Genomic DNA, 19,502 nt, shown 5'->3' with positions numbered 1-19,502 from the left:
CATTTTTGGCCATTGATCATGTCTTATCCTTTCATACCAGTAGTTAGTACCAGCATAGCAATAGGTATGTAAAATCTGTCATTTGGTTGTTTGGATGACATTTCCTATCCTCGCCATGAAACACTTACATGATTTCTACATTCTGTACCGTGTATGACAGGATTCATCGCAGGGAGACTCTGAGCCGTGGTATTCTCAGCGAGCATACGCGCGCTACTGGCAGCATTATAACCAAGCCATGCAGTGGATGCGGAGGCACCAGAGTGCCTACAGGAAGGCCATGTTGTCGTTCTACAATTCCCCATGGTATCTGCCTGCTCTCCTTCCAAGCAGCCGTTACGCTGACTGGGGCGGAGATGACCAGGCAGCCCAGGAGGGTCGTCTACCATCCACGGGGTGGCACAGCAGGTCTCCGTATTCCAGGTGGTCACAGCAGCCCCCTGCTCATGCCCACAGCCACCGAATGACCTCAAAAGAAAACCAAGCTCCCTCCACCGAAGAAGAGTCAGATTCAGATGGGGAAATAGAATGTGATTTGAGTAACATGGAGATTACAGAGGAGCTCCGCCAGTATTTTGCTGAGACAGAAAGACACAGAGAAGAGCTAAGTAAGTCTAGGCTCTTTCCTTTCGTTCTTTTCTACTACTCAGTTTTGTATCTTGTTAATGACATCACTGCATTGTCCTTCCCAGCCCTCACCCCCTCCTCCATTTTAATGCAGGCGTCCTTATGGAAAGCTCTTTCATGGCTAGCCATGGCTTCCAAAATATGGGCCAGAGTTACTTGAGGCACTGTGGTACAATAGAAAGGCTGCTGGATGGGGCGTTGAGGGGGCCTCGATTCCAGGCCTGGTTCTGCCACAAATTACTTATGTGTCCTAGGATGAGTCTCTTTCCACGTCTCAATTTCCTTACTTGTAAGAATAGGTGACCTCTAAGATCCCTTCCAGCTCTTGTGAGTGTGAAAGCCCCTGGCCCCTTTTATGATTATAATACTAGAATAACATAATCATTAGTTTTGAGTTAATAGTCAAAGTGATATAGTTTGTTTATAAAATTAGAGGGATTAGCTAAGAAAAGTTATAGTTTAGGTGCTATCAAATCTTGTTTACATCTTTTGGCCTTAAGCCTATTACTACAAGCCACCACCAAGCCCACCACAAGCAAGCTCAAGATGGTCATGAAGGAGGGAGAGGCCTACCTTGAGTAAAGAAGTGGAGTCCTGCTTTGAGTGCAAGCTCAGGGTGGTCACACAGCAGGGCCGCTCTTGTTTCTACAAACTGCTAACTCCTAATATTGTCAGTAAAAGACACCAAGAGTGCAAAGGCCTTTGAAAGGTTCACAATAATAATAGACTTAAATTACCACCCAAAGTGATCTTCTTTTGCATTCACTAGCTCAATCAGCACTTGTGTCACTAATTAAGAATCGCCCATGTGAAAGATATGAACATCTTTTGTCTTTTTTTTTTTAATCACTGTCACTATGTCAGGAGATTTCTCTCTATAAAAAAAGGCCATCTTCTAAGGCTCAGGGTCTCTGGTTCTGATGGGACCAGGGTCCAGCTTTGTTGTGAGGTTGACCCCCTCTCAATAAACCTATCATTTAGCTTGGAGTTTTTGTATTGGTGTGATAAATTTTCACCACACTCTAAATCTATGGTTTTCTAAAAACCATATGAATCAAATCAGAAAGTCCTTGTCCTTTTTGTAGTCTCTGTATGCTGGGTTCTTACTGTTTAAGAGTAGATATAGAGTAAGTACAGAATGGAAATATACTAGAGGATATTCTATAGCAGAGCCCCTTAGATAGAACTAAAGGGCAATGCTAGCATAACAGAACTTGAACACATGAACTCTCTTGTTTTCCCACCACTCAAACATTCCAAGAGACCTAGAAAAATTTTCCTAACACTAAAAAGCCCAAGAAGCTATTTTTTTCCTAAATTAGTATGTGCTAAAATACATGCTTTGTTTGAAAGATCCAGCAAGTCATCCCACATTTCATAGTGGCAGTTGGCCTCCATTAAACAATTTGAATTTTAGAAATCACATTTTCTTATTTTAAATTTTTATTATTAGCTTTTGTTTTTATATCATATCTAATTCCCAGTATATCCTTCCCCTCCCCCTATTCCATTGAGACAAAGAAGGAGAAAAGTAATTCAGCAAAACTAACCAACATATAAGCCACATCTGCATTACATGCAGTTTTTCACCCATAGTCAGCCACTTAGGAGGGAAGCATCTATATTTTAATATCACATCTTTGTGGCAAAGCTTAGTTGTTATAATTTCACAGCATTCAGTTTTTGTTTATTTTTTCCATTTCCATTCATTTTTGTCTGCTTTGTATTTGTTTTGTATGTACCTATTATAATTCATGTCATTTCCTCCATTAGAATATAATCTTATAAGGACTTCACCTGTGTCTTTTATACACTTAGCATAGTGCTCAGCACATAGTAAGTGCCTAATAAATGTTCTTTTGAAATATTCTTTTAGTTTTATATATTCTTTCCTGATTGTGTTTACTTTTCATCATTTCACGTTAATCTTTCTGCACCTCTCTTTACATTCAGTATTTCTTAGAGCATAGTAATATTTCATTGTCTTCATATCCCACAGCTTGTTTATCCATTTCCTTTCTTTGTTCCTATTCTTTCCTATTTACAGAAACACTACCATTATACATTTTGGTGACTGTGGGACCTTTATAGCATTGATTGATCTTACGATCAAAAATAAATTTCAATTTTATTAAAGATCAAATTTGTCTGTATTGTTTAAGATAAGCTCCTTAGGAGAGGGACCATTTTTCTATACATATCTCTAACATTTAACTTAGTGCCTTACATCTACCCAGCTTAAAAATGTTTGTTCAATTGAAATGAATTGTGTTTGGCATTTGAAGTCTTTTTACCATTCACAGAATCATGAGCACACTGACTGTCATTCAGCTTGAGCCAAGCCTTTGTAATATTTTACTTAATGAGATCAAGACTGTGAAAAAACTTGTGGTTTTCTAAGGACATCCACATAGATGTAGGCAAATGGAAATTTCCCTTGGAAAAATAAGTAATAAAAATATCAGAAAGTGAATTTTTTTTCCTCTAAAGCAATCAGTTTTCTTGATTGAGAGATAGAATTTCCAGTTCCTGCTTATTGGTAATATTTCTGTTACATGTCAACATTCAATCTGTAAAAGTAATGTTAAGGTTTTTCTAATATTTTACCCTCATGTTTGTCTTATAAGTTTTCTGTTTTTTTTTTAATTACACATTACTCAATGACTTTTTAATTCATTCATTTGAAAATAACATTCCTGTATTATAATCCACTTTAAAACTACATCTTCAGAATTTGGGGAGGGTAGGACAAGGGTATAACACTAGATTCTAGAGAGAAACTTTCCAAAGGAAATTTCAAACCACATCTTACACCTGGAAATAGTCCTAACATGCAAAATCATTTATGGAATGATATTTTGATTCTTTTTTAAACATGCATTCCTTAGTTCAGTATAAAAAGGAATTTTCAGTTAATTAACCAGCTAGACAGATCTCTGAGAGTTTATGAGGATGGGAATTCTAACTGGAGATTTATAGCAATGAGTTGTTCCAAACCTTAAGATAACCAAGGTTATCTATCTCTCTGACAAGTACATTAGGGGAAAAAAAAGTTTTCTTTTTTGTGTAAAAAGTTCTTTTATGTGGAAGTTAGTAATAATATGGAGAATAAGCATTTTCATTGTTTTGTATGAATAGTTTCAGATTAAATACCTAAACAATGTTAAGTGTTTTGATTTTGGTTTACATAATGTTTTATTCAAAGATCTAAAGTGCTTTATCAAGTAGTAAACATTATATTTTACAATAATTAAGTGGAAGTCACCAAGGAGAAAGGAAGAAGCAATTGCTTATGCAAAGCATATGGTACTTTTAATTTAGCTTTTCTAATTTGTGTTTTTTCACTGTATTAATTTAGTAACCATTTTCAAATTCAATATATTGCATTGTTGTAATACTAAAATTGACTTTCATGAGGAACTGCCAGCTTGAATTACTTCAAGACCTTGACTTAGAAAGTCTTTATGTCAATAGTTGTGAATATATAGTGTTCTTAAGTATTTGATAAACAAGTTCATATTCTACCTGCCTAATAAGATTTTCTTAGATCATTTTGGAAAGTTTGGGTACCAGAAGAGTAAATTTACAAAAAGTCAAGAACAAGAGAAAATTGAGACTAATCATAGAAGTTTGCAATTTTTCAATATAAATTCCAAAAATGGAGGCAGCTGGGTGGCTCAGGAGATTGAGAATGAGGCCTAGAAAGGGAGGTCCTAGGTTCAAATCTGGCCTCAGACACTTCCTAGCTGTGTGACCCTGGGCAAGTCACTTGACCCCCATTGCCTAGCCTTTATTGCTCTTCTTCCTTGGAACCAATACACAGTATTGATTCTAAGATGGAAGGTAAGGGTTTTGTAAAAAAATTAAATAAATTCTAAAAATATGTGTTCTAAGCCATTTCTGGGATCATGTATTTAGATCTGGAAAGGAATCTTAGAGGTAAAATCTTGTCCAACTTCCTCATTTTACATATGAGGAAATCTCCAGAGAAGTTCCAGTGACTTGCCTACAGTCACATAAATAGTAAATGGCAGGTGTGAGATTTAAACCTAGGTCTTAATACAAAGCCAGTGGACTTTCCACTGTGCTCAGTTCTATCTTAGATTAACTTGACTTAAGTAAAATTCTGTCAAATTAGACTTGATCTGTTTTATAATTCCTAGGAATCTAGATTAAAATGAGAGTAAAATGGGGCCCCCAACATACCACCACTAGAAACATCTTGCTTCAGATTATATTTCTTTGTCAGACTTAAAGAGTAACTCATATTCATGGAAAATTAGTTAGTTATGAAATTTCAAAGTTCAATTGTTTAGAAAATTCATATGATTTAACAAAAGAAATGTACAGAATTTTTTTATTCTTAAAACACAGACTTGAAAGATTATGTGGCAGATCCTCTAAGTAACGTACTTTTAGACAAAGATCCAGTCTATGAATCTTTCATGTTTTTCACTGGACCCAGAATTCAATGGTGGTGAACAAACCCATAAAAAGATAAGCATTGAATGTACTCCACTATATAAAGAGAGAATACGAGTAGTTATTTTAAGTATAATATACTGGTAACCTACTACTTTAGGAATCAAATCAGTCACCAGTAGAGGGGAGCTAGGTAATGTATCTCTATCAAGAAATATTCTTAATTCCTCAAATTAGTGTGCATAAAGGACCTAAAAAAGTCATGATTTTCTATAGTCCATCTCGAAAGGGGAAATCAGGATATGAATCAAGTTGGTATTTTCCTATAGCTGTGCTAAGATAATCAATTCTGACAAAATAGCTACGGTTGTAATGTGAAACACATGTTAATATTAGAAAAACAGAAGAAAACAGATTCTTCATTAAAGTTAATGTCCTCATACTTGGTAGTTCTATTTCCCTGCTTGTAACTACTCTGCCTTTTGACTGGCTGCTTCTGATATGGGTAGAATTGTCTCTATCTGTACTTTTTTACCTTTAGCTGTCAGAGAATAGTTCCTATTTTAGCAGTTATTTATGTTGTGCAGCAATTTGCATGTTTGATAGTGAAACACTATTCAGATTTTGAATGATTAAGAAATAAGGAGATCAGAAACTTAAGTGCCGTTATTTGCTACTGTAATCTATTTAATGTAGCATGTTAGATTATATTTTATGCTAGAATTAGACGAAAATTTCAGCGCTCTTCTTTTTAAAATGTGCTAAGCAACAAGACAGTAGTACTACTTAAGTATCTCTACAAAATGTTTCTTTGTGAACCCCTCTCTCCACAAAGCCAGAACTGTAGTTCAGGCCATTATTCCTTCTCTTAGACTATTGCTATAGCTTTTACTTTGGTCTCTCCCCAACTCTATGATTTGCCCAGAATAAAACAGTTCTGATCAGGTCTCCAGAGAATCCCTATTACTTCTAGAATCAAACAAATCTCTGTGATTTTCATTTAAAGCTCTTGATAATCTAACCCTTTCCAAATGTGTAGACTTCTTACGCATTACTACGATCCCATACACTGTGCAGCCATAGTGGCCTATTTACGCCTTTGCACTCACAGCCCTCAATCCCTGGAGTGCTCTTTCTCCTCACTTCTGACATTGGGAACCCCAGATTGCCTTGAAAGCTTAGCTTAAGGGCCATCTTAAACATGAAGCCTTATTTGGTTCCCCAGCACTAGTGCCCCCCGCTCCCTGCCCTGCAACTCCCTTATATTTGTTTTGTAAATACCCTCTTGTATATACTTCTTTATATTTGTGTTGTATTGCCTATTGAGTTGTAAGCGCCTTGATCCTAGAATTTGGATCATAAACTTAGGGTTCAGAGGGGCATTGGAGGTCATTGAGGCTAATGCTCCTCGTTTTATAGATAAGGAAACTGAGGCTTAATGAGATTAAGTGACTTGCCCCAGGTTTCACAGAAGTGGCATTTTAACTCTTCCTGAGTCCAAGTACAGCATAATCTACCATATCTGTGTTCTCAGTGCATAGCATTGTGCCTGGTGCATAGGAGTTACTTAGTAAATTCTTATTGATTGATACAAATACATATATTGAATTATAAAACTACAAGATTCTTTGTTATTCACAAACATAGACTTCCAGTTAAAGTCTAGCCTCAGCGATAAAGGCATATTACTCAGCCTTACTTATTTTGATATTTTCCTAAATGTTATTAATGTGGGTGCTCCACAGGTACAGATCACAACACCTCCATACTTTCCTATCTGTATCTTTTAGTAAATCTGCCATCTATCCAGTTGTTAACATGACTTGGTTTCTTCTAATACTTGAGGGTTACCAAGGCAACACTTGGGCTATGTGTCAGCTATATGTTTTTGTGCTTCTCACATTTCTAGTTAATGCTGGCATTATACTGCAGCCTACTTAAACCCATTTTCAACTTTTGCAATACCTTTCAGATCAACAAAAGTTCTTATTCTTTTGAAATTTATGATCCGTATATTTGTAGACAGGTAACATTCCCAGGAGATTGTTAGTGGTGGTTTGTTTGTTTTTGATGGCAGGAAGCTACTTGGATTTGTTGAAAGCACAGCACAGTTTTCAAAATGTGATTCAACCAATTCTTCAATTCATTTTTGCCCTCTTCTCCCATCATATTATTTATCTTCAGTTTTTGATCAAGGTAATTCTTGTTCATTAAGTTAATGTCTAATTGTACTTTGTAATCTGGGCACAATCCACATGGGAAAACAAAGTGGATGAAGAATGTATTGCCCAGACTATGACATGCAATAAATTAGTGTTACCCAGTTATAAATCTGGATTCTAAAAAATGTATACATATATCTATGTATATTGCCAAATTAAGATCCTGTTTTTAGAAACTAAATCAGTAGTTATATTTATTCCCCAGTCTCTCTCCCCATAGGTATTTAAGACTAATAATAACTGGCATTTATATAATCCCTCAAAGCTTACAAAATATTTTACATAAATGATCTCATTTGATCATAATAAGCCTTTGAGAGAGGTAATACAGGTATTTCTGCTTTCATTCTAACAACTGATGAAAAGGCATTACAGGACTTGCCAGGGCCACCACAGCCAGTGTCAGAGACAGGTTTGATCTATGATTACTCCAGTGGTGCTCCTTCCAGTGCATCCTGCTGCCTCTTAAAATAATCAAGATTTCAAACCCAAAGGAACTGCCAGATTATAAGAATCTCTATAAGTAACAATTGTTTTGCATATTTTATCCAGATTATTCCACAGCTGGTCAGCTAAGACTCTAACTTTGTTTTCCATAGAGTGAAACTATGCTAGTAATTGAGAACACATGCTTTCAAAGGAAGTAATTAAGTGATAAATAGAAAATTGTACAATTATGTTTACTTTAATTTTTAAAAAAATCATTGCTTTGTAAGCATTGCTTACTGAGCTGAGACTATCCTGACTCTCATAAGCAAGTAGGTTAAACAAGTACAAGAAGGAGTTAAAGCATAGAATTTACATGAATCTGTTTCTCCGACTCTGGATTGGCATTATTTTGGAGTCTTTTTTTCTACTAATTCTGGGATCAAATCAGTCACCATTGTGTTAGAAGATGTTGTTTCTTCTTCTTCTCCTTCTCCTCCTCCTCCCTCTCCTTTCCCTCTCCCCCTCCTCCCTCTCCCTCTCCTTCTCCTTCTTCTCCTTCCTCCTTCCTTCCTCCTTCCTTCTTTCTTCCTTCTTCATCAAATATAGTCTTAATTCTGCCATTAAATATCAAAATTAATGTGCACTTGAGGCCCAACTTATGTTGTGATTTTCTTCAGCCAAGCTAGAAATGGGAAATTTAGGATCTGATTCAAGTCCATATTTAGGTATTAGTAGAAGAAACATGGATCTCTGTTCTTACCCCCCCATCCTCCCCCCCAAAACAGAATTCTAATATATTGCTTTGGAGTTAGTATTTATTCTAGGATTTTTTCCCATTGGAATTATGAAACAAGCAATAATCATTTATTTAGTACTTAATGTGATCAGGGACTAAGATGGTAGTTCTATGAGAAGGGGTGTGTGTAGAAGGATCGGTTTAACAAGTCAATCAACAAACATTCATTAAAAACCTATTTAAAGATTGAAGGGACAAGATACTGATTAGAAACATATTGTTTAACTGTTTTTCAGTTGTTTCCAACTCTTTTCTGACCCCATTTGGGGTATTCAGGGCAAAGATGCTAGACTAGTTTCCCATTTCATTCTCAAGGTCATTTTACAGATGAGAAACTGAGGCAAACTGGGTTGTAAACTTGCACAGAGTCACACAGCTAGTAAATGTCTGAGGCCAAATTTGAACTCAGCTCTTCCTGACTCCAGGTCTAGTTCTCTATGCCCTGGGACAGCTTGCTGTCCCCAATTAGATTAGATATATAAGGTAAGTAAAACTGAGGGAGTCAGTCAGGAATGGCTCTGACGATTGGGATGATGGTGGGGCCCTTGATAGTAATAGAGTAGAGTGAATTGCAGTAATTCAGTAGTTTTATACCCCTCAATTGTGTGGAACATACGAGTGTTCCCAAAAAAGTAGTCCTTGAGGAAAAATATTCTTGGCAAGATCCACTATGGCATCAGACATTGGTACTGTATAAGTTCTACATCTCCAGGAGGCCCGCATTTTTCTCATGGTCCCTTTCTTTGTTATTTTTGGAAGAGAAACAGTAGTGGTATGTTCTCAAAGAATATCTTTCTCACACCATTTGTTCTCTCCCTCTATAAAACAAAATTCTCTTCAGTGATATTTATGGCCCCAAATATGTCCTCCCTTATCTAAACAAGAGTATGGTAAAAATGAAATTTGACTCACTACAGATCATAGAAATGGAGTAGAGAAGAGAATCTCTGTAGAGGATTAGGTCTTTAGACTTGATTTTCCAGACTCAGAATATTCTCTATCAAAAGGATATCTTCTTCTTTAAATGTTTTAAACAGATGTAGTAACTTATAGGAAGGCAGTAATAAAATCACCTCCCCTGGGCCTTCTCCTATCAATAAAAGTTCCAGACCTGAAAGTTAACTGGGCAGCAGGGAAATGGCTAGAGATAGCTATTGTCTGGACTAGAAGCATCCCAATCCCTCTCAAGGGAGCAGGTATCTTAGTTTTCTATGCACATCTTTTAAATACTCGGGATACCTGGGCAATTAATTTACTTGGCTGCTCAAATATACAGCAAAAGCCTTGAAGTAACAAAGAAGATGCGTGTTAGCTTTCTCTCTGTCAAGGTAATATTAGGCCAGCACTTCAGTTCTGCATTTTACAGCAAGTCATTTAATATATCTATTTTCCACGAATAAGGTATGTGTTATATTTCATTTACTGTGCTTGACAGCCTTTTGGCCCTTCTACACGTCTCTTTTTTCACATAAAAATAAACTACAGATGTTCTGAGACACAAATGGCTAAATACTTGGATTATTTTTCTGGGTTTACAGATGTTTTGGTTCAGTTGTAATTCATACATTTTATGTAATATTTTTACGCTTTTGGAAGTGTAACATGACTACAAATTCCAGATTGATGCTTAGAGAGGAATTAAAATGAGTGGGTAAGGACAGGGTGTGAGGCATCTGAGTGGTACTGTGAATGAAGCACTGACTGACGTCAGGAAGACCTGCATTCCAACCCAGCCTCAGATTGTAATTTTTGGCAAGTCACTTAACCTTTATTTGCCTCAGTTTCCTGGACTGCAAAATGAGATTAACGGCATCTACCTCTCAATGTTGTTGTGAGAATCAAACGAGATATTTGGAAAGTACACTCAGCACAGAACCTACCATATAGTGGGTGCTGCATAAAATGCTTATTCCTTTCCCCATATGTGTGTGGGTACGTAGAGGTTCTCATCAATTTGGAAGTTACATCTAAAGATCAAGATCGCAACCCTTTTCTGCCTGGCTATCCTTTGGAACTCTTCCCCTTGTCTTCTCATAATCATGTTAGAGATCTTTGTTGTATTTTCATAGCGTCCCCAAAGTACCAGCAGATGATGACTATTCATTTGATGTCCCTCATCCTCACCACATGACCAGCCTATCTCTCTTCCTGTCATGCAGTTCTGAAATGGCATCTTTTGCCTTTGTTGTTATTAGAAGCATCTCTGTGGTTACACTTTGAAGCCTGCTCATGCCTATCATATATCCTTCTGCTGCCCTCTAGTTAATATTCTCTTTAAAAAACCCTCACCTTCCATCTCAGAATTAATACCATGTATTGGCTCCAAGGCAGAAGAGTGGTAAGGGCTAGGCCATGGGGGTCAAGGGACTTGCCCAGGGTCACCCAGCTAGGAAGTGTCTGAGGCCATATTTCAACCTAGGACCTCCCATCTCTAGGCCTGACCTTCACTCCACTGAGCCACCTAAGTTAATATTACTTAGAGACTTGTAGACCATGTATTACTGCCATGTAGCAACACTGAAGGAATGCTGATATTTTTAAATGTTCTTGAAGCTTAGGGTGCTCAGTGGAGCTTTGCAGTTTCCCCAAGGCAGTCCACCCTGTTCTTTTCTTGTCCAACTTTGGATCTTACTGTCCATCTGCAGATGTGCATTGTTGGAAAAAGCTTTGTAGTCTTGGCAATAGGAATTCTTCATTCACTTGGTCTTTCCTATATGCATGGTTCAGTCAAACTCTTTTAAGTGATTATAGATCTCTTCAGGAGAGTCTGCTCTTCAGTATTCTGGGGCCTTGATGCATATGAAGCTTTTGGGGGACCTTATTATCTACAGAGATCTCTCCTTAGTGGCCTTCTTCCTCCTCTGTAAGCATTAGGGTCTAAGTAGGGGAGCTCCCCTCCCTTCGATTGGGAAGAGAGTTTATTATCATTTTTGCAGATTGTTTCCATTTTTTTCCATTTGTTGTCCTTCCTTTTTTTTTTGTCCTTAAATACCCCTGGGCTGACTTTGCTTAGTTAGATTTCTTGCAGTGCTTTCTTTAAACTGGTTTTACCCACTGCAGCTTCTCTCTGCTTTATGAGAAAATAGTCTTCGTAATTGTCCATCACACTCCTACAAACAAATTTATATTCTAATCCAGTGTTGACTTTGGCAGCCATCTTCCCTTTGGCAAGAAAGTCAAATTTTGCTAACTAGGGCACTTTTGTGGTTATTTTGGTTTCTCTATGGCAATTGATTTACATAGATTAAATTTCTTTTTTAAAGTACTACCATCTCTGTTGTTCATTTCCCATTTTTATTGTAAGTTGCGTGTTTAAATAGCTCAAGATTTAATTATTTCAACTATATACTACATCTTTTTTCATCCTTATTCTCTACTAAGTTTGATCTTAACTCTAACAGGATGATGACCTAACTATACGCAAAGAGCTGATTCAGGGATGATGCCTATCTCCCTGACCAGTCTTTTCCAATCTGTTGATATAGAGACTCTATTTCTGTTTTGTGATATTATTTGTTTTTGCCATGTTTGGTGCCTCTTAATTCTTTTCTTAAGGAAAGAGTGCTTGACATTAAGGTGGGAAGCTTCTATGTACTCTATAAACCTTTCACTCCTCCTCATTGTCCCTCTTCCCCCCTTCCAAAGCTGGGCTTTGTCATAGCTCTCTCTCTAGCCCCACATTTTCCCACTTTTGCATTAAAATTACCATTTGGTATGTTGATCTGATCTGGAAATTCTAATCAAGTTTATTACTGAATTTCTCTAACTCTTCTTCCTCAAGAACTAATGTTGGTACTCAAGCTCTAATAGTTTTCACTGCCCATCTATACTGTCTACTGCAAATGTGCACTCTGTTGGAAAAGCTTTGTAATCTGGGCCATAAGAATTCTTTATTCACTTAGTCTTTTTTTTCAGATACGTGTCATTGTACTTTAATATATAGGAGGCAACTGGGTGGCTCAGTAGGTTGAGAGCCAGGCCTAGAGATGGAAAGTCCTCGGTTCAAATTTGTCCTAACATACTTTCTAGCTGTGTGACCCTGGGCAAGTCACTTAACCCCCATTGCCTGACCCTTACACTCTTCTGCCTTGGAACTAATATACATTATTGATTCTAAGAGAGAAAGTAAAGGGATTTTTGTTTGTTGTTTTTTAATATACAGTAATTACCCACAAAATAACATTTCTTTTTGTCTTTGGTCATACTGTAACACTCACTTATATCAACTCTTTTCTTTGTCTTTCCGAGGAATATTTCTGAGTATTCTTTCAGTTAGCTTTAAACTTCCTTCTTCTGGTTCTAGCAAGAATGTCAAGATTTATATGGTTCGGGATAGCTAGGTGGCTCAGTGGATAAAGGGCAGGCCTGGAGTCGGGAGGACCTGGGCTCAAATCTAGCTTCAGACACTTTTTACTGTGTGACTGAATCATTTAACCCTAACTGCCTAAGCTTTACCCTCTTCTGCCTTGGATCTGATGCTTAACATCAATTCTAATACAGAAGGGAAGAGTTAAAAAAAAAAGATTGCTGTGGTTCATCTTTTTAAAAACTCTTCGTTTGTTGATTATTGGGCATAGATTTCACATTGAGGCTAGGAATCATCAAGCTGAAATTTATAAAAGATGCCTAAAAACGGACTCCCCACTCCCACGCCGAAGGGGGCTTCATTGGATTGAGGACCATTTTGTGGTTTTCTCTGTTTTATGGCAGCTTACCTGTGGTAAGCCTCTCCAGAGCTAGCTAGGCTAGATCTTGGGAAACAAATGTGAACTATCGCTGGGGCCACACTAAAAGCCTTTCTGACACTACAGACCCATCAGAACTTAACCTCTGCCGCCGTAATCTTGAACAGCCCATCCATGTCACCTCCACATGCAATGAGACCTCAGAAGTGGACTCCGGGCACACGGAACACAGTATGACGGAGCCCTGGTTTGTGTTTTATGCTGCCGTATCATTGCATTCCCCTTCAGGTTCTGGCAAAGGACTTCTAAAAGGGTGATGGCCAGAGTTACTTTAAAATGAAATTATACCTATTTGTATACTTTTTTATTTCCTCTTCATCTTCCATGCAGCGTATTCATAATATTTTCCCTCTAGGCACAGTACTGAGGGGATATATTAGTTTGAATTGTAGTTTTCCTGTTTTTACTAATAGATTCCCTTATAAAATCTATGTAAAACAGTCACTTGTTAATTTATCCTCTATTGCCTTATTATGTGATTTTCTGTTACTGTAAGTATATTAAACTTTATTTCAGTAGTAGATGAGTTGAGGGGAAAGTATTTTTAAAATGTGTTAAGCTATTTAACTTCTGATTAGATAATGATGAAAGCAGGCTTATCCTTATTGAAGCACCTATAATAATACCACATATGTTGTAAGAACTCAGCAAATGCTTTTAATGGTCCCTTTAAATTATGGCAAGAATGTAGAATTAAAAGCATATAATTACCTGGGCTGGAATATTTCCAGCACAAAACCTGTTTCAGTGAAAATTGAGATCTCAGAATGGTAAAGTCTGCCCCGATATGAGAACATTGAGCTAGCGTAGGAGTCAAAGGTTTACGTTCCCAGGACATGCGACCCTCACTTTTGCTCTTTTGCCTTTTGACAAGTTGCTTAACCTTTCCTTGCCTGGTCTGAGTGGCGCTTAGAGTCCTCCATGTGAATCGGCATCTTATGACTGCAGTTTTCCCCACTGCTACTTTTCCTATTTCCAGTATGATTTTCTTCAATCGTTTGACTAGTCAACAACTTTTTAGTAAGCACCTCCAGGCACTCTTCTGAGCACTGGAGATACAAGTCCAAAGAATGAAATAAATCCTAATCCCAGTGGGCGTGCCTTCCAGTGGGGCTGACCACACTCACATAGAGAAAAAAAATATATATATATATATATTTTTTTTAAAGATAAAGTAAATAATTACAAATATATACAAAGTGGTTAAATAGACGGTAATTTGAGAGGAAGTACATCAACAGCTAGAGGAGGAAATGATTGAGGAGGCTTCCTACACACAGAAGATTGTGCTTGATCTGAGCTTTAAAGGAGGAACTCCTAGGCAGCAATAAAGATGAGTCCATCATTCCAGGCCTAGGGGATGGCCGGTACAAAGACCCGGGCACAAAATGAAGTGTCATGTGGGAAGAAACAGAGACAGCTAGTTTGGCTGGACAGTCACATCCTGGAAGGGAAGTGATATCCAGTGAGGTTAGAAAGACAAGTTTGGGACCAAGTTTTGTCTATTAGGTCATTGGTGATATGTACTGGAGCTCAAGGCAGAGACCAGGACTGACTAAAAAGACTTTGTGGGTGACTCCGTGGATTGAGAACCAGGCCAAGAGATGGGAGGTCCTGGGTTCAAAGCTGACCTCAGACATTTCCTAGCTGGGTGACCCTGGACAAGCCACTTTACCCCCATTCCCTACTGGAAGTTAAGGGTTTAATAATAATAAGATGGGACACATAAAGTTTGAAGTTTCTCAGAAGCTGAAGTTAGAAAAAATAATAAGCTTCCCAAGCACAAAATATTTTGTAGGTGGGACTGAAAATGAGAGTATTTAAAGTACTACACTTCAGCTCAGAATTTTCTTTAATTAAAAGTGATCAAGAGACAAACTAAACTTTTGGCGTCTAACTGAGACACACTGAATATTTGAATTGAATGAGCTTCTTCATTTAAAGACAGAGAAGAGGCTGGGATTTGTTATGCGGAGCTATGGAATAAAATCACAGAGTAAAATCAAATATAAAGTACAGAATCAGTAGTTTGGTTCTCACAATGAAAAGAGATAAGAATGGAGGAAGGAAGAATAGCACCTCCAGACCCCAGACTATGACAGCACTAATCATCAAACCATCCAATGCTGATTTTAAAATAGAGAAGTGGATCAATGGACCTGTTAGACCAGGGAGGATCAGAACCTCGATAGCTCAGTGGTCAGAAAGTCAGAAAACATTTTTTAGAAAAGAGTCATATTATTTTTTTTAAACTGGAAGGTAACCTGGCAGAATGTAGGCTTAGACTTAACATCTTATGCCATATTCCACAATACATTTTAGATGGACACTTTAGCTTAATGTTAAGAGATCATATAAAAGTTCAGAAGAAAAGCATTTATGCTAAGGCAGAGAGATGTAGCCTTAACCACACAAGGGATAAAGACTGCTTAAAAAATCAAAATGCACTTGTGGAAAAGAGTCCTTGTATCAGATTTCTCTGATTCCGTGTCTAAGATATACAAATAATCAGCATGTATGTCTGTGTCTGTATATTTCTAACCAGAAGTCATTCTCCAATGCACGAGTGGCCAATGGACATGAACAAACTTCTCAAAAGAAGAATTGCAGACTGTTATTTCAAGAATCCCCCTTTCACTCATTGGAAGCTTACTGCAAATTAAAACAATCATAAGGTTTTACCTCACACCCAGAAACCTGGCAAAGATGACCAAAAACTGGGAATCGTCCCTGTTGGCGGTCTCGTGAGAAGATTGCCTTGTAGGTGAAACTGAATCAGCACAAAAACGTCCAAGCCTTTTGGCCCAGAGACGCCACTACTTGGCGTTATATCCCAAGGATCAGGAGAAACCTCCCCTCTACAGAAGCTCGCCCTCATCCGCTTCCACTTCCCAGGGGTTCTCTTAAGAGCCACCGTTCAGAGGGGCCGAGCGGGCCAGAGGCCTTACCGAGCTGCAGGAGGGGAGAGGGCTCGAGCTCTGCTTTCACGGGCACGGAGCACCGAGCTGGGGCAGGAGCAAGGAGGGAGAGCGCAGCGACGTTACCGTGGGCGGTGCGGGTCAAAGCAAGAATGTCCAATGAGGTGCTTTCCACAGTCACAAACCTCTGGGGTTTGGAATCGATCCCCTTTGGATGGGGGGGCGACGTACGTCACTGTAATCATGTGAGATGCACTTTATTATGTATGACTAGTTCGTGTTGGTGCGGTCTTACGGGGCTCAGGTGGTCCGGTAAGCTTCATTTCTTCGGCCCCCCCAGGCGTCTTTGGTGTATCCCCCGCAGACACAGGGACCTTCTATACGCTAGAATATCTGTAGCAGCACTTTGTGTAATGGCAGAGTTGGACCCCAAGAGAAGGGCTAAACAGACGGTAGATTTCGACTGTCATGGAGTCTCCCGAGCTGCTCTTCAGGAGCAGAGAACGGGCCGAGTACAGAGGAGTGTGGGGAAGCGTGTGCTCATCGGCAATGAGCAGGATCCAGGCATCACTCTCAAAGGAAAGGAGCAGCCATAGACTAATTAAAGGCGACTGTCGGGTACAAAGAGCAAGCGTGGTTTCAAAGAAGCTGTATTAGGGAATACTCCAGACGTACAGAGATGGGAGATCCGTGAGCGAGGAACATGGCACGTAGGGTCACTCTGTCAATGAATTTGTTTTACTCCCTTTTCCTCTTTTTTCTTTAAAAAATACTCTCTGTGATATGAAATAAGTCTTGGGGAGGGGAGAGATCCCGGGGAAATGTTGGCGATATAAAAAAAAGTCACCATTCATTTTAAAGGAAAAAGGTCAGTAGCAGAGCAGATGAGCTCTGCCCGAGAGTCGAGAGGGTGACTAAGTCTGGCCCCGACATTTACTAGCTGTGAGGCCTTAGACGAGTCCTCAGCTGTAAGGTGGAAATCATAGGAGTTGTTGTGAGGATCCAGTGAGGTAATACTTGTAAAGCACTTAACGTGAATGCCAGCTATTATAATGATTCCATGAGCAGGAGGCGAGGAGGTAGATGGTGGCCGTGTCAGCGTTGTGCTCTTACACTGGCCTAACGTGGAAACCGGGCAAATCCACCTGTTGGAGTGCTCAGGAGGAAGCTGAGGAAGTTCGTATTTTTCTCACGTGTTTTCAAGGCTCCTTAGAATGATTTGATTTGACTTTGGGCTGTTTCCCCCGAGTCTTGCTCTCGCCGCCGTGGCGCGGCACTGGATAGGTGGGTAACGAGCCGCGTCGTGCCCCAATCTCACGAGCACGGCAGCTCAGCCCTCCCCGACGGGCATCAGAAACGCGTTTATCTCCATCGAAAAACGGAGATGCGGCCCGCGGGTGGCAGTTGTGAGCCACGCCCTCACCAGGCCTTGTGTGTTTGCTTACTTAGAGAGACAGCAGCAGCTGGAGGCCCAACACCAGGACGTGTATGTGGAAGCTGACCACGACCTGCACCAGACCACGGGGCGCTCTGTGCAGCCTCCCTCCGAGAGGCCAGGAGAAAGGCGCATGGTCGAAATGAAGAAACTGTACGGGGACAGTGCTGCCAAGATCCAGGCCATGGAGACAGCCATGCAGCTCACTTTTGACAAGAACTGTGATAAAAAGCAGCCTAAATATTGGCCTGTTATTCCTCTGAAGCTGTGAGCCACATGAAGCCCCTTGCTGGGAGGGAGCCATCAGCTGACCCTCCAGCTGCCCAGCGTAATGAGACTCCAGGCTTATTGATCCTCTTCCCTTCCTCTTTCTATTTGGATGCATCTCTCCTAGCTTTATATTTTTTCTAGTTCTCAAGAAGAGTTGAAACTTTTTTCCTCAAGACATTTTGATTTATTTTGGCCCCCTCACTGAAAGGCAAAAAGAAATGTAGCCTCTTTTGAATATAAAATGAAAAATTCTTATATTTCCATTAATCCACACTGAAGATGTGTTTAACTAAACTGAACCTTCTTTTGTGAATTTTAAACATTTTTTGTTGTGAAAAATGTAAATATTGTAAATTCCAGAGTATTTCTATTTTAAATATATCTTATAATATTGGCATACCTCATTTTACTTTGGTATATCTCTAAAGTTTTTGTTTCAGTTTCAGAACACAAGTTAACAAAAAAAGATTCCTCTTCTGTAGTTATAAAATATTTGTCATAAAATGGGGCACACTCATTTTAGAGTCTGATTTCCCATTGCAAATTTCACATTAAACATTGAAGTTTTATTTGCGTCACAGTATTGATAGTGTTTGTCTTTAATCTGGTATACCACTGACTCTGCTCCTGAAATTAGGGTATTATGTCAATGATGCCACAACCAGTTCTTGAGTCTTAATCGTTAATACTGAACCTCCAAAGTATTAACAAGAGTCATGTATTTGCAACCTATGTGAACAGTTAGGAGATGTTAACCATTAGAAAGAAGGGTTTGGACTATCTTGATAAAATAAACATCTTATTTCTGATATAAGCAATCATATTGTGTGTTGTAATGGGTTTTCATGTTGTGTGTAATTTTGGTTGTTTTTTTTTTTTTATGTTCCACTTCATTAAGTTTCTCTCAGGAATCTCCTACGTTTCCTCCTTTTGCATTAGTTTCTTGCATCTTTAATCAGAAGGCAATTAAACAAGTTCCTTAATTTGTCTTGGCCCATTTCTTCATCTGTAAAATAAAGTTTGTAGGTAAATTGCTTCTAACATTCCTTCTAGCCCTGGGGGTCTTATAAATTACCACTGGGCTTGGTGCCTATGTCAAGCAAGGCATAGTTGTAATATTACCTCTGGATTAGGTCATTCCATCACCAGATCTGGTTTATGTATTCACATGCTTAATCATCCCTGAAGAACCTGAATTTTGTGCTCCGAATGTGTAGTAAAGAGCACAGCACTCTCAGAACTTGACTTCCTAAACTATCTCTTTGATTTAAAAACACACTAATGGAATTGACCGTACAAGGCAAAGATTATTCTTGAGTAAAGGAATGAAATTCCACTTTGCAGAACTACAGAAGTTCACAACATAATGTAAAAGTCCATTTATAAAAGCTAGCTACCTCTTAAATAAATTGTTACTGTTTATTGCCTTTATGGACCTGTGCTGACCTCAGAAGATTAGCACATCAATCATATGGTAGTGAAAAGACTCGCTATTGGCATATTTCTCCCTAAAAACAGCTTAACATTTCAGCACTTGCCTTGAGACAAACATAATACTTCATTGGGTTCAAATTTCATTACTTGGTGTTTCAATTTGTACTTAGACACTCAAGACAGAATTCAGAATTCATTTTCCCA

The 19,502-nt window shown here is 38.7% G+C and overlaps 1 protein-coding gene across 2 annotated transcripts in view; it reads left to right on the top strand.

Moving 5' to 3' along the window:
- Positions 1-18,685, top strand: part of GEMIN8 (gem nuclear organelle associated protein 8) — a 31,586-nt gene extending 12,901 nt beyond the window's left edge. For both annotated transcript variants that reach the window (XM_007500907.3, XM_016424779.2), the window contains 2 exons: positions 161-608; positions 17,609-18,685. In XM_007500907.3, coding sequence (XP_007500969.2) covers positions 161-608; positions 17,609-17,865 — 705 coding nt within the window. In that variant the 3' untranslated portion in view covers positions 17,866-18,685. The remainder of the gene's footprint in view (positions 1-160; positions 609-17,608) is intronic.
- The last annotated feature ends 817 nt before the right edge of the window (positions 18,686-19,502 follow it).

This window comes from Monodelphis domestica, chromosome 8, assembly GCF_027887165.1.
Source record: "Monodelphis domestica isolate mMonDom1 chromosome 8, mMonDom1.pri, whole genome shotgun sequence".
Taxonomy (NCBI): Eukaryota; Metazoa; Chordata; class Mammalia; order Didelphimorphia; family Didelphidae; genus Monodelphis; species Monodelphis domestica.
The sequence above is the reverse complement of the archived record's forward strand: the minus strand, read 5'-3'. Positions and strand labels throughout refer to the sequence as shown.